We start from the raw sequence: 18,813 nt of genomic DNA, 5'->3' as shown, positions 1-18,813 counted from the left end.
TAAACACTGTATAAGCCGCCGTGGCACATCAGCAGCTGGGCACAATGCATCAAGGGTGATGATGGCTGATGGAATAAATCCAGTCACTTCTGAATATCGACTAAAAATAAACATTGTAATGACAGAAACTTGAAAATATGGTTTTTCACCAAGAGTACAGATTTCAATTGTTCAGAATTAGATAATCAAATGGAAATGACATAAAAGCACAGAAAGTATAAACATGGTTTTAAAAAAGAGGTAACTCAAATTTGTCAAAGTAATAATCTTAGGGAAAACAGGACAAAATTTTCACCAGATTTGAAAATTAGGTGGACTCTGAATGTAAAGCAATTTTAGGCTATAGTTAAGCAGTGGAAGGGAACTGTAACATTTCATTTCTATGAATATGCATTTCATAATTACATATGGCTGGAGGCAACGTGTGCCCAATATGGGAGCCCTGCCTGGCAACTGCTGCTGCCGCAACTCAGGGTGCAGGGCTAGAGGCAGAGTGAGCACGGCGTGGCTGTGCTGCACAGGTCACAGCAAACATAAACATAAGCTGACACCAGCCACCAGACGCACCTATCAAATTACATGGCAATAATGGACTGCTGTTTACTGGTACCCTGGAAATGCTAAGGAAAGGAAAAGTATAGCTAGGTTAATATTTTAAAAATTGTCCATCCATACTATTATAAAAGTTGATGATTTATTTTATAAAATTTTGATTGGCAGAGTACAGAAAATTATTTCTTTTGTCTTTACATATTTAATACAATTACCAGGGAAGGTGTTAACATCTGGAAGAACTCATTACAGACTACCAAAAGGTACTCATTTGGTGAAGTTGTTCAAGTCACAAATGCTAAGTAAATATAATGCACTTCAAAACACGAGCTGTAAAACAAGCATGAACACAGTGATCTTAAATAAAGATTCCTTTAACAAAAAAAATAACTAATGAGAAACACAAGAAAAATGTTGCCAAGTCATACCAAAAAATTAAAATAAATCAAATATTTCCTTTATTGGGATGGTTACACTAAGTAACATTCAAAACTAAATAGGCAATGAGGACGCAGAGTATATATAAGCATTTTTCTACCAATAACAGATCTGGAGGCCAATCATGCGCTGTAGACCAGGTGCCTTTGGTCACAGTAACTCTGGTCTTCTACTGCATTGGAAAGGGAAGAAAAACAACCTGAATTGGGCAAAAATCCTGTAAATGAACACGATCAAATTGATCTCTAGTGATAAGACCAGAAAACTGCTTGCACAGGATCACTCTGTGTGTCAGTAGAAATCAGGGAAAGGTCTTCCCACCAGGAGAGAGCTCTGGTAGGCCGCAATAGGCCTAGAAAAATGAAGTGCTTAATAGAAAACACCACCATATCATTACAATCTCATTTGTAACAAACAAAATCAACTAATCGTTGAGTTTGCAATTAAGCTATTTTAAAAATAAAGCTGAAAAATGAACGCACGCTGTATGAATCATGTTGAATTATTATATACTACAGTTCTAAGTGCTGTGCGTAAACACACATGCTACAAGAAAGAGAACTGAGACAATTTCACATTTCAGAATTCCTGAGTCTTATCAGGGAAAAGGAATACCAAAGCCCCAAACAAAACAGCGAGAATACAGCAGATAGCACAAACGTGGCCGTTTTGTTAATATTATGTTTATAGTTTTAAAGCTGAAGACTATGGGGACAGATATATAAGACTTTATTGGAACTATAAACATGATTTTAAAGCTTGTTTCTTTTTAACAAGGCGTTTTGACTAAACAAGGCTACCTGAATGACAACTTCTGAGCTAGAAAGCCCACCATTTTATAGGAATAATATGTTTATTTCAAAGCCTAATTATTAATATTAAAAAGGTAAAATGGTTTGGTAAGAGTGCTATCGGACAGCCCTTTGAGGAGGTCTAAAGGGTGAAAGCAACAAAATCAAGTAAGAATGTGGGCTCTGCTTCTGAGCCACCTACTAAATAATTTCCCTTTCACTCTGCAAATTACACAGTGAAAATAAAAAGGAATCTTAAGAGCACTTCAGTCCCACAATGTAGGATTTAAGCTTGTATGGAAGGGGGTAAAAGGCCCACGATAACATAATGCTTGATAATACACTCAACTGAAATTTACCAATTTTCTTATGGGCAAGGAAAAGGAAGCAAAGTTGCTTAAAACAAGCAAGTGAACAATAAACAAACAAACAAACACATTTTACCCTTCTTGAAAGACTACCTAAGCAAAGAACATCCAACGGTGACACCTTTAGAACTGCATACTTTTACTCATCTTTAAAGACAGAGGCGCACAACTATTCGTGGGCTGTATAAATAAGGATACTAAACAGAAAGAAAAACAATATTTGGGTTATTTCTCTGTTCATAAGTCCCAATAATAAAAGAATTCAGAAACACTAAAGTGCACACCTATAGGCCATTACAGGTAAAACATGGGGCAGCCAAAGCTGCAGCTACATTTACATTTACAGACCCAGAAAATGATACTTGCTTTTAGAAAATTGTGCCATTTAAAAACTAGTCAGTTTCTTTGTGCCATAATACAACAGCACTTGTCTCTGCCACTAGGAGAGTGCCTGCTAGGCCTGGACAGCGCACTCGGCTCCCGACAATCACGGTTTGTAAGAATCATACAATATTGATTCCACCTCCAGAAAACGTGAGGGTCCTCTTGCTGTAGAAGGAAGAGCCGCTGGGATGTGGTTGATTGCCTTTTATCAGAGAAGTTTTTAGTTCCATCTCACAAGCTACGATAGCTGCGTTCAGTTCCACTTGAGCACGATGGACTACATAAAACATGAGGCCTATGCTTATAACAATCTGTGAATAAAAGTAACACCAGTTACCAACACCATATAAAAGCAGAGGACTTCAGTGACTGCATGGCCTAAAATGTTTCACAAGGAGGTTTCTTTACAGTGGAAGGTAGGAGATGACATATTTTTAACAGCTATTTGCCATTAACTGAGCAACCACCGTTCAATAAAATGCTAAGCTGGGCACTAGAAAAGTGTGTTTCTAAGTATTTTAACTGTTCTATTTCTCCTGCAAGAACTGTCATGCGCCTTCTGAAAACTCAAAAGTTCGATACCTCAATCGACTCTAATGCCATGTAAAGAAGTGCACGTGTGACATCCTGTGTAAGATGCCTCATCTGCTCAGGGCACAGAGTTTGTGGCACCTGTACACACAGACACAATGGGAAGGGACTGAGCTAGACGTGTGAGGTAAGAGACGCATACTGCACACTGACCTTCTCCAGCATGTACTGACATTCTTAGTCTCATGAAATACAAAGAAAAAAGGAGAGAAGCAAACAGGAAGTACAAGCAACCCTTCTGACATTTCTCAAAATGAAAGGAGGCAAGAGGAACAAGCCTCCTACAGAAATACAAGCTTCTCTTCCACCAACTGCTGGACAGCAGGCCAGAGTACAGGCAGAAGATTAAGGAGAACAGATCTCTTAGAATGATGGGCTTCCCACATGGAAGCTTCTGATACCTAAAGAAGAAGAGAAGCAGTCTACTGGGGATACAGGAAGGTCAGGAGAGGACTCCAGCCTGTGTGGACAAATGAAGACAGCTTGTATTATTTCAAGCCAATAGTAGGGGAGGAAGATGACACTGAAGAAGTGGAGATACAGGGGAGAGCTAGGAAATGGGAAAGCCTGCACCCATGAACTGCACCCATTACCCACAACTCAGTGCTAACTTTGCCCCAGAACACATACAAAGCAGATCAAACTAAGACTTCTGTGGGTCTAGAGTTCTGCAAAGTAAGAACAGAAACATACAGAGCATGCGGAGGAGGGGCAGAAACTGATGTCTGTACGAGAACATACAATGCTTCAACTTTCCAGTGTGCAGGCTCTCCTTTAGGCTGTAGACTACAGGACCCAGAAAGAAAATGATCTGTGGCTCATTTCTAGCAACGGAAAGAATCTGTTAAGTGTGCTCACTCTATCTGCCATACCTAAGCTTTGTCTTCCCCTTTGCAGTGTCATCTTATGGACTCTCCCTCTCTTCTCCACTTCACAATCCAGCTGCACTAAATCCTTTCTGAAACAACTTGGGCTGTAACTACCATCAACATACCAAACCAAAGCATTGCTTCCATTTTCTCTATAAATGTCTCAGCTAAGAATTGTGAACCTTTCCCTTTCTGTACTACATATTAAGTTTAAATATGCCAGCTCACCCAAAGGGGTTAATGAACTACTGGAAAAGAGATGACCCTATAGCTTTAGGAGGCACTACTGATTACAGCTGAGTAATTTACAAAGATGGCATAAAAATACAAAGTTTCAATAGTGCAAATCCTGTGAGCTATTGAAAAACTTTACTCAAATATAATTTCTAAAAAGAATTTCAGACAGATTTCTAATTTCTAAGGAAGAAAAAAATGATACATAATTTACCTTTTAAATAAACTTAAGGCTGCGCTACATATCAGAATCTTCATTGTACTTTGAAATGGACAAAGACTGTAAATTATGCATAATATACTATAGATGCAATACATATAAAATTTATCCTGCTTATCCACATAAATAAAGCAGGCAAAACAAAAATTCTAAACATAGATAAAAGAGCAATTTCTTGAGTGTCAAATATTAAAAATTTCTGAAGGCAAAACTTTCATACAAAATCATGATACAGTATTTGACTTGCAATGATTTTAAAAACAATCCCTATGAAAGACTCTTATTTTTATGATTCTATTTACTCATTTCGAGTAGGGTATTCAATGCATCTGACTGAATCCATGTATTTCCAGCTGTCTACATAACTGAAACTGTTTTCTAAATATAAAATAGTATTGGAACAGCTATCTAAAATGAAACAATTCTTCAACTAGCCAGACACTTAACTCTTGGCCTTGCACTCACCTGTAAACAAAAGACAAAATATCCACTAACACTTTGTTCTGCAATGACATCTTCCATAGTCCGCAGGGTGGTACCCAAGTAAGAATTCAGAAGCTGAGTCGGAAGCAGTCCAACTGAAGATGCCATCAGATAGTTGGGTAAGGAGAGATCAGTAATCTAGAAAGTAAATTAAAGGTAATGATTTGTTATCAATTACAAAGGCACAAACATGTCTCTATAAATCTTGCTATTGCTTTCTCTTCAGGGTAGAGAGTGAAGCAAGGATGAAGCACCCGAACTTATGAACAATTATCAAGGAATACATGCAAACTATAGACTTAGAATGAAATTAAACTTCAAACAAAAAGTTATTCTCCTCTGCCACTATTAAAAGAGAACATTCAGCAACCAATTTTTCTTACCTATAAGTAAAATCCACATATGGATCACTAAGTGAGAACTTTTCTGAGTCGCTCTCATCATATTTAATAAGCATCAAGACTCTACAGTTGCAATGGGGTTATTATGCTCTGAAGCCTAAGAACACTGGAAGTGTATACTGCAGGGTTGAAAACCCAAGGATTTGCTGTCTCCATCACTCTCAATGCAGAAATATCAGCATTGTGTATTATTTGGTGTCTATGTGATATTCTTTGCTTTCTTGCTGTTATTATAAAGAATCCATAAAGCCACAGTGAACACATTTGTGTATTAACATGTGAAAGTCAGCATAATCCCAAGGACCAGAGAAATCTTGTCTTCAAATATGTGCTGCATCCTGCTCACTTCTCAGCAAACAGATGCGAGCAGACCAAAACAGAAGCCACTTCTAAGATTGGACTATGAAGTGAAGGATGGAGCAGGCCAGCTGCTATACTGTAAAAGGAGCTCTTTAGAGTCCTGTGTGGCTAGGAACTGATGTCAGCAGTCAGCAGCCAGCAAAGGCCTAGAGCCTGCCAACAGTCACAGAGTGAGCCTGAAGGGGGGGGGGGCTCTCTGCCAATCAAGCATCAAGATGGCCAGAGGCCTGGCCCACCCCTAACTGTGCAACTCTGAGGGAGCAAATCACATGCTGCCAGCTGTACAGACTTCTCGGCCACAGACAACACCACGAAGTTCTGAAGTGAAGTGCTGCACGGTGAGAAATACACATCTCAGTAATTTCAGGATAGACCACTAGGAAAGCAACTCCTGAAAGAGCAAAGCTTTGCACTACATTCCAGTTCAATCACAGTGATTTGCATACTGCCAGTAATGGCATGTGTCCATCATGTTTATTAACTTTAAATGGTAAATTTCAATCCTTTGTAGCTTGATCAGGTAAAAATTACATCTCCCCACGATAACATCTGTACTGTTCATTTATAAAGACACTGGTTTTTGACAATTTTAAATTTTCATTTATGATTTTATTTGTTCATCACTGCCCTTTGTTCTCAATGTTATTTTTTTCTTATTCACAAGTGCTCTTTACATTGTGATGATATGTAAAGATTGATCTGTTATAGCTACCATCCATTTCCTTATGATATTGTCCCCAGACTCTAAAGTTTGAAACATGGACTCACTATGTTGTCCAGGTAAGACTCAAATGCTTGGCTTCCTTGACACCACAGTGCCTGGTTCATGTTCATCTTACAAAAACACAAAAATATATAATCAAATAGCACTGTAAGAGAACTCTATTGCTTTTACTTTCATGAGGTCTTTTTTGCTTCTTTCCTTAATTTTTTAAATTTTTTTCTTGATTAATTTTCCTTTTTAATAAAATAAATTCCACAATGTAATTCTGGAATTTATTCAGATAAAAGGTAATGGCATGGATTTGTTCCTTTCCCAGTAGCTAGTTTCGCTAGCATTATACAATGGATAATCAATAGGTTCTCTATTTGTTTATGGTTTTAGTATAAATCTTACACTCCCTTCAAGCCCTATTTATTACTGTTAAGAATTACCACATCTATTCTCCCTACTTATTCTTAAAGATCAGCTTGTCATTTAAAGAAATATAATTAAATTATGTAATGAATCAAGGTACAAATGAAAGAACTGCATATTCAGTATCCTTATCCAGAACTGTTTGTAAAATTAAAAAATTTTAACACATTTTATTAAAATTTGGCTATTTACTCCATGTGTCATTTGTTAGTTAAATTCTAGTCATGTTCTGTACTGTGAGATTAATTTCACATACTCCATTTAGTTATTCTTGGTACTCAAGAAAACTACCACTCTATTAAACTTTTTTAAACTATTTTTAAGATCTAATGTTTTATTCAGACAGTTGCTCTATGACAATCATACAATAAACATGTAAATTATAATTTCATTACAGGAGAATTAATCTGTAGTCACAAATGAACAAGAGACACAGTGTTGTTGGGTTAGAAAAAAATATTACAACAACAAGACATTACTTCTTTTCATCTATCACAGAGCCAATAACTATCCACGCAAGATGCCCTGTTATTTGCTGAAAGAGACCCCAGAATAAGACACAGCAATTCTCTTCCAGGGAATCACACATATGGCCAAGCACACAACTACCTCAGACACAGGCAGAAAGGGAGCCTTGGGAATACTAAGTGCAGAAAAGTAAAGACTAGAGAGGAATCAAAATAAGTAAAAAAAAAAAAAAAAGCCAAGGGGCAACTTCTGGAGAAAAGGAGGTGAAAGAGGTGGCGAGAACGGTACGGAAAGCTAAGCGTGGGTCTAGCAGGCAAAGATGGATGCAATGAGAGAGGCAGGTGTGCTGGGAAAAGCAGGAACAGAGACAATGTAGGAGGGCAAGTGCAGACTCATTAGCGAAGCTGGCAGGACGCTCTGGATCACTTAGAGGCACATGCTGGGCAACCCTGAACACAGAAGACAGTAAAAGTAACTGAGCTGAAACCTGTAGCAGACTCGATAAAGAAGACCAAGCCACACAAATGAAAAGAACCAGGACCTTTACTCACAGAAGCAGGGGTTCTTCTTAAGAATGTGTTAAATGCATACAATGACAAGATAAGGCAAAAATGAGTGATAAAAATCCTGTGTTATAGTTAATATGAAACAGATCAAAATTATACTTAAAATAAATATTGAAGAGGCTGGCGAGGAAGCTAAGCAGTTAAGAGTGCTTTCGGCTTGTCTGAGGAACTCAAGTTCCACACTGGGATGGCTCTACCTTCAGTTTTCTGGGAATCTCTTGCTCTCCTCTGGCTTCCATGAGCGCCCACATACACATTTAGCACACAGATGCACACACACACAAATACATAAAAATAAAAATTGGGGTGTGTGTGGAGAGACAGTTCAGAGGTTTAGAGAACGTACTGTTCTCGCAGAGGACCCATATGGGTAATTCCCATCACCCACGCAGGGCTCAGGATCCAAAGCCCTGGCTGGTCCTTCACAGGCACCTACATTCCTATAAACACACACACACATGCAGGCATGCACACGCCACATAATTTAAAAGATAAACCTTTAAAAATTGCTCATGTTACATTCCAAAATGCCCTAATACAAATCTTCAGTCTACAGTCTTAAATGCAATGGAGTGTCTCTGGACAGAAACCATAATTGATATTCAGAAGACATCAAAAATATCCAAATGGGAATGCTCACAGATTTCAGAAATCTGAACAGATTTAACAGTCTTTAACATGACTACTGTCCAATATTAAGTCAAAGTTCCCCAAAATGTTCAGTATGAAACTTTGTCGTGGGGAAAAACTAGCACCTCTTCCATGTGTTGGTTCCGTAAAGCAGTCTAGAGAAGCAAATGACAAACTTCAGATGGTCACTCTAAACAGCTTTGCTAGATTAAACATGACATAAGCAGTTCCTAAGCTCTTAAGAGCATGACTGAAGACTCCAAGTTATTTTAATGTAGAATTTCCAACCAGTCCAAATCCTAGTCAGAACCTGCATTTGTCTAGTCTTTGACAAAGACAAGTTCCTACAGAGATCTCCCCAACCCTGTCTCCCAGGTAATTCTTTGCCTGCATAATTTTACGTGTCTACTTGTCTTTTCAGAAAGAGGTAAAAATCCACCCAGGGCAATGCCACTGGGATTCCCACCTACCTAGAGTACCCTGAGACCTTTGCTCCAGACTTATCCTTCAAACCCAAAGAGCCCATGGAAATCTCAATCTAGAATATCAGTGTCAGAAACAGACAGCTGCTATGGTCAGAAAGAGAAATTACGTAGTGAGATATGCAGAGATAATAAACAGTACCTGATGTGTGTATAAGCAAATTATACACAGGTAATAGATACTGTAAAATACTCACTTTTATTTGTATGTATACTTTATTATTTTGTGTGCACATGTGTGCACATGTGTGAACTACAGGTGTGCAGGCGCCTAAAAAGGTCAGAATAGGGGATCAGATTCCCTCGAACTGCAGTCACAAATAGCTTCATGCTGTCCAGCAGGGTGCTGGGAACCAGGTCCTTTGTAAGGGCAGCAGCTGCTGTTTGTCCAGGACTGATGATATAGTTGCTGCAGAGCAACTTTGAACCCACATTTTTCTCAGGCAGAAAACACAATCCCTGGGGAATCCTGCTACAGAAATATGCTTGTTTTTTAAGTTCAAATTTCTCACTCAGGGTTTTACAAACTCTAATTTAAAGCACTAAAACTTTATCACTTTAATACAGAATAACTTGACAAAGAATTGATGAAATTATAGACAATCTGTTCAAAAGTTGTCAAATTTTACCCGTAACTCTGTGAGTCTGATACCAAATTAGGCAAATTATACCTTCCTGCATGAGGCGCACTTCAAGGTTTGCACATCTATAGTATTAAGGTATTACATAAATTCTATGTATAATATATTCAATATTATACAGAAGAATCATGAATCTTCACACTGATTTTATTAAAGACAAAAGAAATTAAAGTGACTTTTCATCTACATCTTGATATGGTATGCACTTTTCCTGTATACGTCCCCCAAATACTTACTGTCAATGTTTCAGAAATGTTAGCTAAGAGGGAGAAAGAGTTCAAACATAGCAGGTAGTTTTCACTCTTAGGAAATGAAAAGGATTGCAATTGGCTTAAGGGACTGCGGTGCAGCTCAGTTAGTAGATACACACAGTCTTTATGAAGCCGTGAGTATCAGCCAGGCCAAGGTGGAAACTGACTGTAGGTTGCGACTGTAATCCTAGCCCGTAGGAGGAATAGGCAGAAGGCCCTCAGGAGATCAAAGCCGTCTTCCTCCACATAATAAATTCAAGACAAATGTCTGAAACAGGAGAGCTTGTCTCAGAGAAACAAAACCAAACCATCAAAAGCAAACGGAACCCGCTAAGTGTCTGTCACTCCCTCATCTGCAGATGCGTCCATGCCTGTCTTTGTTCCCACTCTTGGCTGCCCATGTTCAAAACCTCAGACATTAGTCAGACAGTAACATCCCCCTCCCTCACTATCTACTGTAACTTGTTAAATTCATCTTCTAAACATCTACCCATCACCTGGTCAAGTTCCCACTCACTGTCTTCCTTTCTAATATGGAAAGCATTCTATAGAAACCTCTCTAAAACACAAACCTGATCCTCAGTCAGTTCTGCCCTGTGGCTTTCAGAAAGGACCAATTCTTCAATGTGATCTCCATCTCATCTCAGCAGTCTAGCCTTTACCATCTAATGCTTCAGGTCAGAGTTCCAGCCACAAACTAAATGCTCTTAGCACCTAGCACATCCTTTGCTCCTGGATACCAGACTTCTTCCCACTCCCCTGTGTCTAGGGCAACTGCCATTCACTACAAAGTCAAAGAGCCTCTAGGAAACTCTGATGCCCAAAGACAACATTTAAGAAGTGTTTCCAGTGGCTATGATGGACAGCTCTTGTCCCCTCACACTGGACAGCAGCTAGAAATCTCACAATTTGTTTGTCCCTGGCCCAGACTAAATTTTGTGAGCAAAGAAACCTATCTTGTTTTTTTTTTCTCTCCTAGATCATTATGCAAAAATATCTAATTATGACTAGCTGTAAATATATGTTAATTGGAAGCTAATTATATCAATCTCAAAGCTGCTTTATTTACAAATATGGAAATGGTTAATATTTACAAAGAGCCTGAGATTTAAAAAAGTCTTACTTGTAATGGACTATTCAGAAATCCTTGCCCTAGCATACAGAAATCATTTTACCTAGAAAGTTACCATCAGCAGAATTTTCACCATATATCTGGAATGCTTGTTCCCCATTGGAATGTTCAGGCAAAAGCTTCTGACTCACGGCTGCTTATGCAGCACCTGGAACAGCAATGAGTACACAGCACTCTCTTAGTGATTACCTGCTAGATGGATACAGAAAGGAAACTAAAAGTGTCTCCAGTGCTTCTGGTTAAGTGGCAACCTTGATAGTCCTGAGAAAAATCTTGTTAGTAGAGAAAGGTAGGCCAGAGGCCTCACTCTATCAAACGGAGAAGGCTTCAGAACAAAGGGCCTCCTGCTGATTGAAGTAGCTTGGTCATCTGACGCAAAATCCATCTTCACATATGAAAACTTCATCAGCTGTACATTCCTAAATTAAGAACTACTCCTAATGGTTCCCAAGTAACTTGGAGATCAATGATCCATTTGAGAATTTGATTAACATATAACACTGAATCTTCCTGAGGGTTGGGGAAGGGTATAACCTTATTAAATATAACAAGCTGAAAATTCTTTACATTGTTTGATAGAAGTATAGTTTACTTTTCCTATTCATTCAACAAAAATTGGTCAAATACCTTTTACACATAAGGTCCAATTCTAAACTGGAATTTAAAAAGATAAAAAGGGACAAGTTTAGCTGTGTGGTCATTAAAAGTCATGTTGCAATCCATCACTACACTGAGCAAAATCACTTATAACACTACCTCGTGTTAGAAAAACAAAGACCAGTAACTACTAAGCAAAGAAAGGCAAGCACAAAAAGTTAATCATTGTTTCCTTGACTTGTACTTTTCAAACTTTGTAAGGAATACACTTCGTGAAGAGAGAAAGAAAAACTACATTAAAATAGCTTTCAGACTTTTACACTTTTTTTTTGTCTTTAGTCTAAAAAGGTTTATTATTAAGATACTGCACATACTGCTGTAAGCTAGAGAAAAAGATGTGTGAAACTGAAGCATATGACGAAGATATCGGTTTAGGTAATTGCAGAGCATGAAATGAGAAAAGAGGCTCAGGGAAATGATGAAAGCCAGCTATCTTCAGTGACAATAGGAAGGTCTAAGATCCTGTCAGTTTGCTCACCCTATCCAACCCCTCGTAGTCAGAACCAAGTCCCCCAAAGTGGACTAACTCTCCTATTTCTGTTCTGCATGCCATATGCAGCAAATCAGTATACTCTAATAAAAGAACAAATAATGATTTGTTACATTACCTTAAGACAAGTATCATCTATTATCTTTGTTCCAGTCCATGTCTGTATTCATAACACAGAACAAAATTTTAAGGAAATGAGAAGACTTTTTTTTATAAAACATGCTCCTACTAAATTCATTAGAAAGCTTTTAAAAAGGTAATGTTAAGCCAATGCTCAAAACATGTGCTTTTAAAGGCAAACTGAGACCTTGCCTACTCTTGACCATTTACAAGCAGGAGACCTGGGGCCAGATTCATACAGTGACTTCGTGGTGACTGCACAGCAGCTGACACAGAATTAGAAGTTTCTCAGAGTGCCCATGCGAAGACGAATGGCACACTTATGGCTTTAGACAGACTTGCCCAACAAATGTTTCATCCACTGGAATCAAGGTAAGTACAGTTGGGAATTAAATTGCTAGAAGAAACTCTTCTTGATAAATTCTAGGGAAATATATATATGTAAGGGTAGTTACATCTGTTTTAAGTTATAATGGCATCTTTGATTGTCAGCATTTCAGTCAGTACGGGCTTGTGCTCCCTGACCTTGCACTCAAAATCAACCAAAGCAAGCAAATCCTTCTGTGGCTGCTTCTAGCCTTCTGAGAGCACACTTAAACAACCAAAGCAATAGAAAGCCGGATAGTACACAATCCTTAAAGGTGCTCAACTGAGACACAGGCTGGGTGATAGCTAATACTTTGGACTTTTCCATGTACGTATTTTGTTTTGACTTTACACACAGTCACACTACTTCCACTTAGATTGTTTCTATCTTGAGAAGATGACTTCCGGGCCTCTCTCCAAATGCAGCAGCAGGAGCTGAGGGTTGGTGGGTATTTTGTTGCACTGACTTTAAAGCAGAAGTCGCTAAACTCTTTCCATTAAGTGTGTAGTAATAAATATTTTAGGCTGTGCAGGTATAGGGTCTGTCTCAACACCTAACTGTCACTGTCTTTTCGCAAAAAAAAAAAAAAAAAAAGCTACAAACAATATATATATATAAGTACACAGAAGCCAACATCTGAGTTTCATAGACTGCTCATGTTCATGAGATACTATGCACCACATAGAGTATGGCTGACCTTCGGTCTGGTAGCTAACCCAACTCTGCGGAGCCCTTCACAGTCTGCCAGGAAGGAGGTCCTCCAAGATGCTTGCAACACATGACCTCCTCAGCATACCCCAGGGAAAGCTACATCTGTACTACGGCAGAACCAGCCATGCTCTGTGGGCAAGCTACACTTTGATGGTCTCAGCTGTGAGATGAAGATTACAGTAGATTTGAAGATTAAAAAGCAATGTGTGCATGAGAGAATGGAACCTGGTATTTCACATGGGCAACATAGATACTGTTGAACTTTTTAAAGTGTCCTTTTCTGGAATGTAGAGAACAGAAAGAAATAGTAAGTAACGAGCACACCATAACATATCACAGCTTTGCAGCAGATATTATTAAAATATGTTTTAAAACACAAAGTACTTCTCAAATGTTTTAGCTTCCTTAAGGTGACTAAGCAAATGTGAGAGCCAAGACTGATTTAAGATTGTGATCTTTGTCCTCTACAAAATGCTTAAGATAGATGCCGTCTCATCAGTGCTGTGATGGAAAATTAAGGATCTCAGACATGCAAATCTTCTCTGTATGTGGGAAGTGGCACACAATATAGAAGACAACTTTATACACTACAGTTTATGTTTCTTTTAGTATTTATGGTTAATGAATGTTTCAAATATTCAAGGTTAATCAAAATAAATTTCCCGAGTACATTTGTTTGAAAGAATGAATCTACTAGAATTCTAACTTTGTATTATTTTCCTTTGACTAAAATAAAAGAGACTTTTAGGAGCTCCTTGGCACAGGCTTACATCAGACCCATTTAGTTTGAAAATAGTATGATAAATTCCATTACCCATACAACCCACAACCCTGTAGTCTTTTGAGATCAAGATCAGCATTTTTCTAGAGGTAACTTTAACATGCAGATCTCCAAGGGGCATCACAGAGTGGCTATTGCAAGGATAGTTTAATGTGTATTAAGTGCAGAGTGAGACAGTGTGAATACTTTGTCAAAGCATTTCTTATAGATTTTACTCTTAGTATTTTGTCTCCTGTACCTATTTTGAACAGTCCCTCCTTTACTTCTAGAGTTCCTCTTAGTTGGAAACTGAGAAAAGTGAAATCTGAAGTTTCTAGTAGAGAAAGGATTTCATTTGCTAAACTACTTCATTTGCATCTACTTCTAAGGGTGCTGGGGACTAAGTAAATAAAGACATCAAAACTAAATAAATGAAGACATCAACTATGATGGGAAGGAGAGGACCTAGTCCAGAGATAGATGTGATTCATTCTCAGGGAAAAGAAAACTTACCTGAGGAATTCACACAGGGTAACAACCAGATCACACTGGTACTGCAGTTATTTTGGGGATGAAGACAGGAGAATGTAAGCCTGAAGCAGGAAGCAGGGAGCCTTGGTGTGATAGGTTCCTGACTCAGAGCAGAAGTGTCAGGAGGCAGACCCTGGGACTCCGACCAGATAACCCCTGGGGATATGGAGGGCATGCCAAGTCCCATGGGCATCGAAGCTGCAGGAAGTGCTCAGTCGCTCTCCTGCCGCCACCGTATCACTCCTGTGAGATCAGTTATGGCCCTGTAACTTGTTCAGGCCAGGAAAAACTCAGATCCACTACAAAGGACACTTGAAAGTTCAAAAATTAATTCACTATTCTCGCAACCTAGTTCAAGGCAATACAACTTGCTCTTGTATTTTGGATCCAGTCATTTTCAAAGTCTTGGTACAACTATTATAAAGTTGTTCAAAATTTATGTCTTTAGTTCACACTCTGAAATGGTAAAAGTTGAAAGGCTGAGTTCCTGGGAATCTCAGAGTGAACTGTACTTTAGAATCACTGAATGTGGGGAATTCAGTCATCTCGTCCCTTTACTTTAAAAGTGAAATTAAAGCTGGGTATACACAATGCAACAGGCGACTTGCTCATGACCACGTAACTTATTCAGGTTAGGAAAAAGTGAGATCCACTTTTCTGTATCCACAGCAACCAAGTTCAGGGCAATGGCTCTGCCAGCCCAAATCCCAGAGTCCAAACAACCTAAGGCAGGGGTCCTTTCCCACAATGAAGTCTGATACATACCCATATCAAGCTGAGTAAACAAACCTTAGCTTTTAGCCCACTGAAAACAGAAGATACACAGCAGCCTAATTTCACCTGCCATGAATCTAGTAAGAAAAATGCACGGTCATCACAGATGTGTGTCCAGTTAATCACCGTACTTAGCAACACGCAAATTCTTAAGTTCAGATATCCACTATAATGCACAGTGAGACCTGCAGATACAAGTTTCCACCAAAGACAATGTGAGGAGGGAGAAGTTTTATCTATTTCCCAGAAGAGATGATGGGAGAAAAAAAAATGTAAATAAACCTGAAGAATTTTACTTTGTATAACTTAAGCACCAATAGTATAAAGTGCTATTTTCTATTTTGAGAGTCTCAAATGTTGTGTGTTGGCATGCTAATCTCTTTCTAGCACATGATGGAGAATTAAAGAATTATGGTTAATAATTAGATGCAAAGGGAGCCCCTCTTTGTCTTCCATATACTCAACTTTTATGACTGGCTTCTGCCTCTAAAACATAAACTACCTTGGCCACCAGTAATATGATGGGCCAGGCAAAATAATGCCTTCAAAGCATTAGCTTAATAGACACTCATGACTCTACAGCATTTTAGAAATGAGGAAGCATGGAGTTCACACAGCAGGAATCAAGCGAAGATGATTTTCAAAGCCCGTGCTTTTCGTGACCTTTATACCTAACTTCCTCTGAGAGGTAAATATTTTATTCATGATCATTGAGTAAATGAGAAAAAGTATCTTCAACTGGAGGGAAGGGTACTTTCAAAGATTCAGTAGGAGGAAAGTAGAAAACAAAAGAAGCGTGTCTGGGTCTGTTCGACGGGTATGAGGCCCAGAGGGTGGATGCAGAACAGAGTTCTGGAGGGCAAAAGGGAAAACCCAGGCTAAAGCCAACATCACTGGACAGTTTTCTTCCTCTCACGGATCCTTAGCAAACACAACAAACTACTGAGGTTGAAAGGGCCCGTCATACTGGAAGACAGCTTAGGAGGATCAAAAGACGGTGTCTGGTGGCTTCCTGAGCCAGCCTGCTTCTCTTTTTGTTTGAGAATTTTATAGAAACGCAATCACATCAGCTGATTACAGGTTTAAGCTGCAGGTGACATTACAAGTCCCAGGATAAGGAAGGCTTCGATGCATTCTCCCTAAACAGGTAACAATATCCTCTTCGATGGAAATTTTTCTTCTTTTTCTCCTGATTCAGTAATGCCAAAATGAAAGGCTCCTGACCCCTATTAAACTCAGCTGCATACTGAGTAACTGTAAACTATTTCCACTTTTTCCAATTTAATATAAAGGCTGTAATGAATAAAAACCTTCAATATCCATGACTTTTTTAGATGCTAACTATTCCATGAAGAAACAGAGAGGGCCATAGGTTGAGGCTCTGTTAGGCCACAGTTCAAAGTTTGGCTCCACCACTGATTTACTTCCCAGGCTACCACGGGCAGTTGCAGTTACAACAGAACGAGCAAACAGGAGGTAGGGGGGAAAAAAAAAACAACTCAAGCCAGACTTTGCTGCACAGACATATGTATCATGTAATCCCAGTAGCCTATCAAACAAAATCCAATACTTTCCATCTTTAACAAATGTTAAAGAAGGTGCCGAGAGAAGAGACAACTTGGCCAAGGTCAGCAGACACTTAGGGCAGCAAGACTGCAGAATACCAGCCCGTGTTCTCACCTCTTCTAGGCAACAAGAGTCGATGCGTACCAGCTGAGAAAACGCAGATCCCTGGGAAAAAGCCTAGAACAGCAGTTGCTACATACTATGCAGGTAAGAAAAGATGCTGGGGGTGGGGGGGCTGGAGACAGCACATTACCAAATTAAACTCTACACGTTCCTGGGTGCCAGTCAGTTTTCAAAGTCTTGGTGTGGCTCGATCTTTTACAAGGCTGATCAAAATCCATGTTCATATTTGGCTATGTGAAACGGTGAAAGGCTGAGGCCAAGTTTACTGCTGTATCTCAATACTTCATGCAGTTTCCTTTTGGTTGAAGGGCTACGTACCTGGGAATCGCAGGTGTGAACTCTAGAATCACTGACTGTGGGAAACTCAGCCATCTAGCCCCTTTTCTGTAAAAGTGAAGTCAAAGCTGTACACGGGGGCTCACACTTGTAATCCAGCACTCAGGAGGTTGAGGCAGGAGACTTGCTGCTACTCTGAGGCCAAACGGAGCTACCCGGGTGAGTGCTAAGACAGCCAGGGCTAACACAACAAGGTCAGGTGGGTTTAACAATTCCATCTAAGGCCATGAAGTTTCCCACCAAGCGGGCCCCACCTCACCAGCGGTGTTTCTACCCTTCGGTCAGGTGCACTAGCTGTAGAAGTGGCTGGTCACTGTTTTATTGGCCACCCAGATAACTTCAAAATAGAATTCTAAAGAAATCTAAACGGGATTCTCAGCATTTGCATAGTATTACAGCAGATTTACTTTTAAGAAGCCTATTAGAAACTTAGGACACTCCAAGAACTGGGGTCTCCTGTTGTCTCCTCCACTGCTAAAACAAAAGCGACCCACAGCCCTAGGTAACCAGAAACCAGAATCAAAACCCTGATGCATTTGAGCAGGGCAGAGAGAAGACTAGGGAAGGTCAAGAGATAAAGCCTTACTTACTACCCAAGCGCTGCCAGCATACAGTGACAACGGGCACTCTTTTCTTACCTGCCTCTTTCTCGGGGTACCACGAAAACGCCAACGACTCTTCGCTGCTGGGAGGGGAGGGGCGGGAAGCGGAGGGACTCCACTTACCGAGAACACTGCATTCTGGAGCCCAAAGGGTATGGGAGTGAGCCGGGCCAGCGCCACCACCTTCAGGCCGCTTCCTCCCTCCACGACGCGGATAACGGCACTCAGCTTGTCGCTGCTCTGGATCCTGGCGGCCACCCAGGCGGTGAGCAGCCGCTTGCAGACCACATGAGCGATGAAGGTGCCGATGAGGACGCCCACCACCATGAGCCCCATGCCTAGCACGAAGCCGTACAGGTAGCCGGCCGCCACATTCAGCACGATGTAGCCCCAGCCGCAGGGGAAGGAGACCACGATGAAGCCCACCACGAAGAGCAGGACCCCGAGCAGCGAGTCGAGGCTCTCCACCCAGAGCAGGAGGTGCTGCAGGTAGCGGCGGACCAGGGCCAGGGAAGCGAAGCACAGGGCGGCCAGCACGCACACCAGCACGAGGCTCCGGCACCAACAGGTGCTGCCGAGGCAGCAGCAGCGCCAGTTTCTCACCTCGGCCACCCCGACCACCACGCCGCCGCCGCCGCCGCCGCTCCCGGGGCCGCCCGCCAACGCCCCGGCCGGCGCCGGCAGGTCCGAGGCCGCGGGCGGACCGTGGCGCTCCAGATAGGCGCCGAGCAAGGCGCCCGAGGCCGCCGCCGCCGCCGCTGCCGCCGCCGCCGCCGC

At 40.5% G+C, this 18,813-nt stretch overlaps 1 protein-coding gene across 1 annotated transcript in view; it reads right to left on the bottom strand.

Annotated features, from left to right (window-relative positions):
• Nucleotides 1–672: 672 nt before the first annotated feature.
• Nucleotides 673–18,813, bottom strand: part of Tmem64 (transmembrane protein 64) — an 18,743-nt gene continuing 602 nt past the window's right edge. The window contains exons 2-4 of the mRNA XM_055603201.1: nt 18,160–18,813; nt 4,913–5,068; nt 673–2,844 (exon numbers count right to left, since the gene is read on the bottom strand). Coding sequence (XP_055459176.1) covers nt 2,653–2,844; nt 4,913–5,068; nt 18,160–18,813 — 1,002 coding nt within the window. The 3' untranslated portion in view covers nt 673–2,652. The remainder of the gene's footprint in view (nt 2,845–4,912; nt 5,069–18,159) is intronic.

This window comes from Psammomys obesus, unplaced genomic scaffold (assembly GCF_907164565.1).
Source record: "Psammomys obesus unplaced genomic scaffold, mPsaObe1.curated_primary_1811, whole genome shotgun sequence".
In the NCBI taxonomy this organism is placed as follows: domain Eukaryota; kingdom Metazoa; phylum Chordata; class Mammalia; order Rodentia; family Muridae; genus Psammomys; species Psammomys obesus.
The sequence above is the reverse complement of the archived record's forward strand: the minus strand, read 5'-3'. Positions and strand labels throughout refer to the sequence as shown.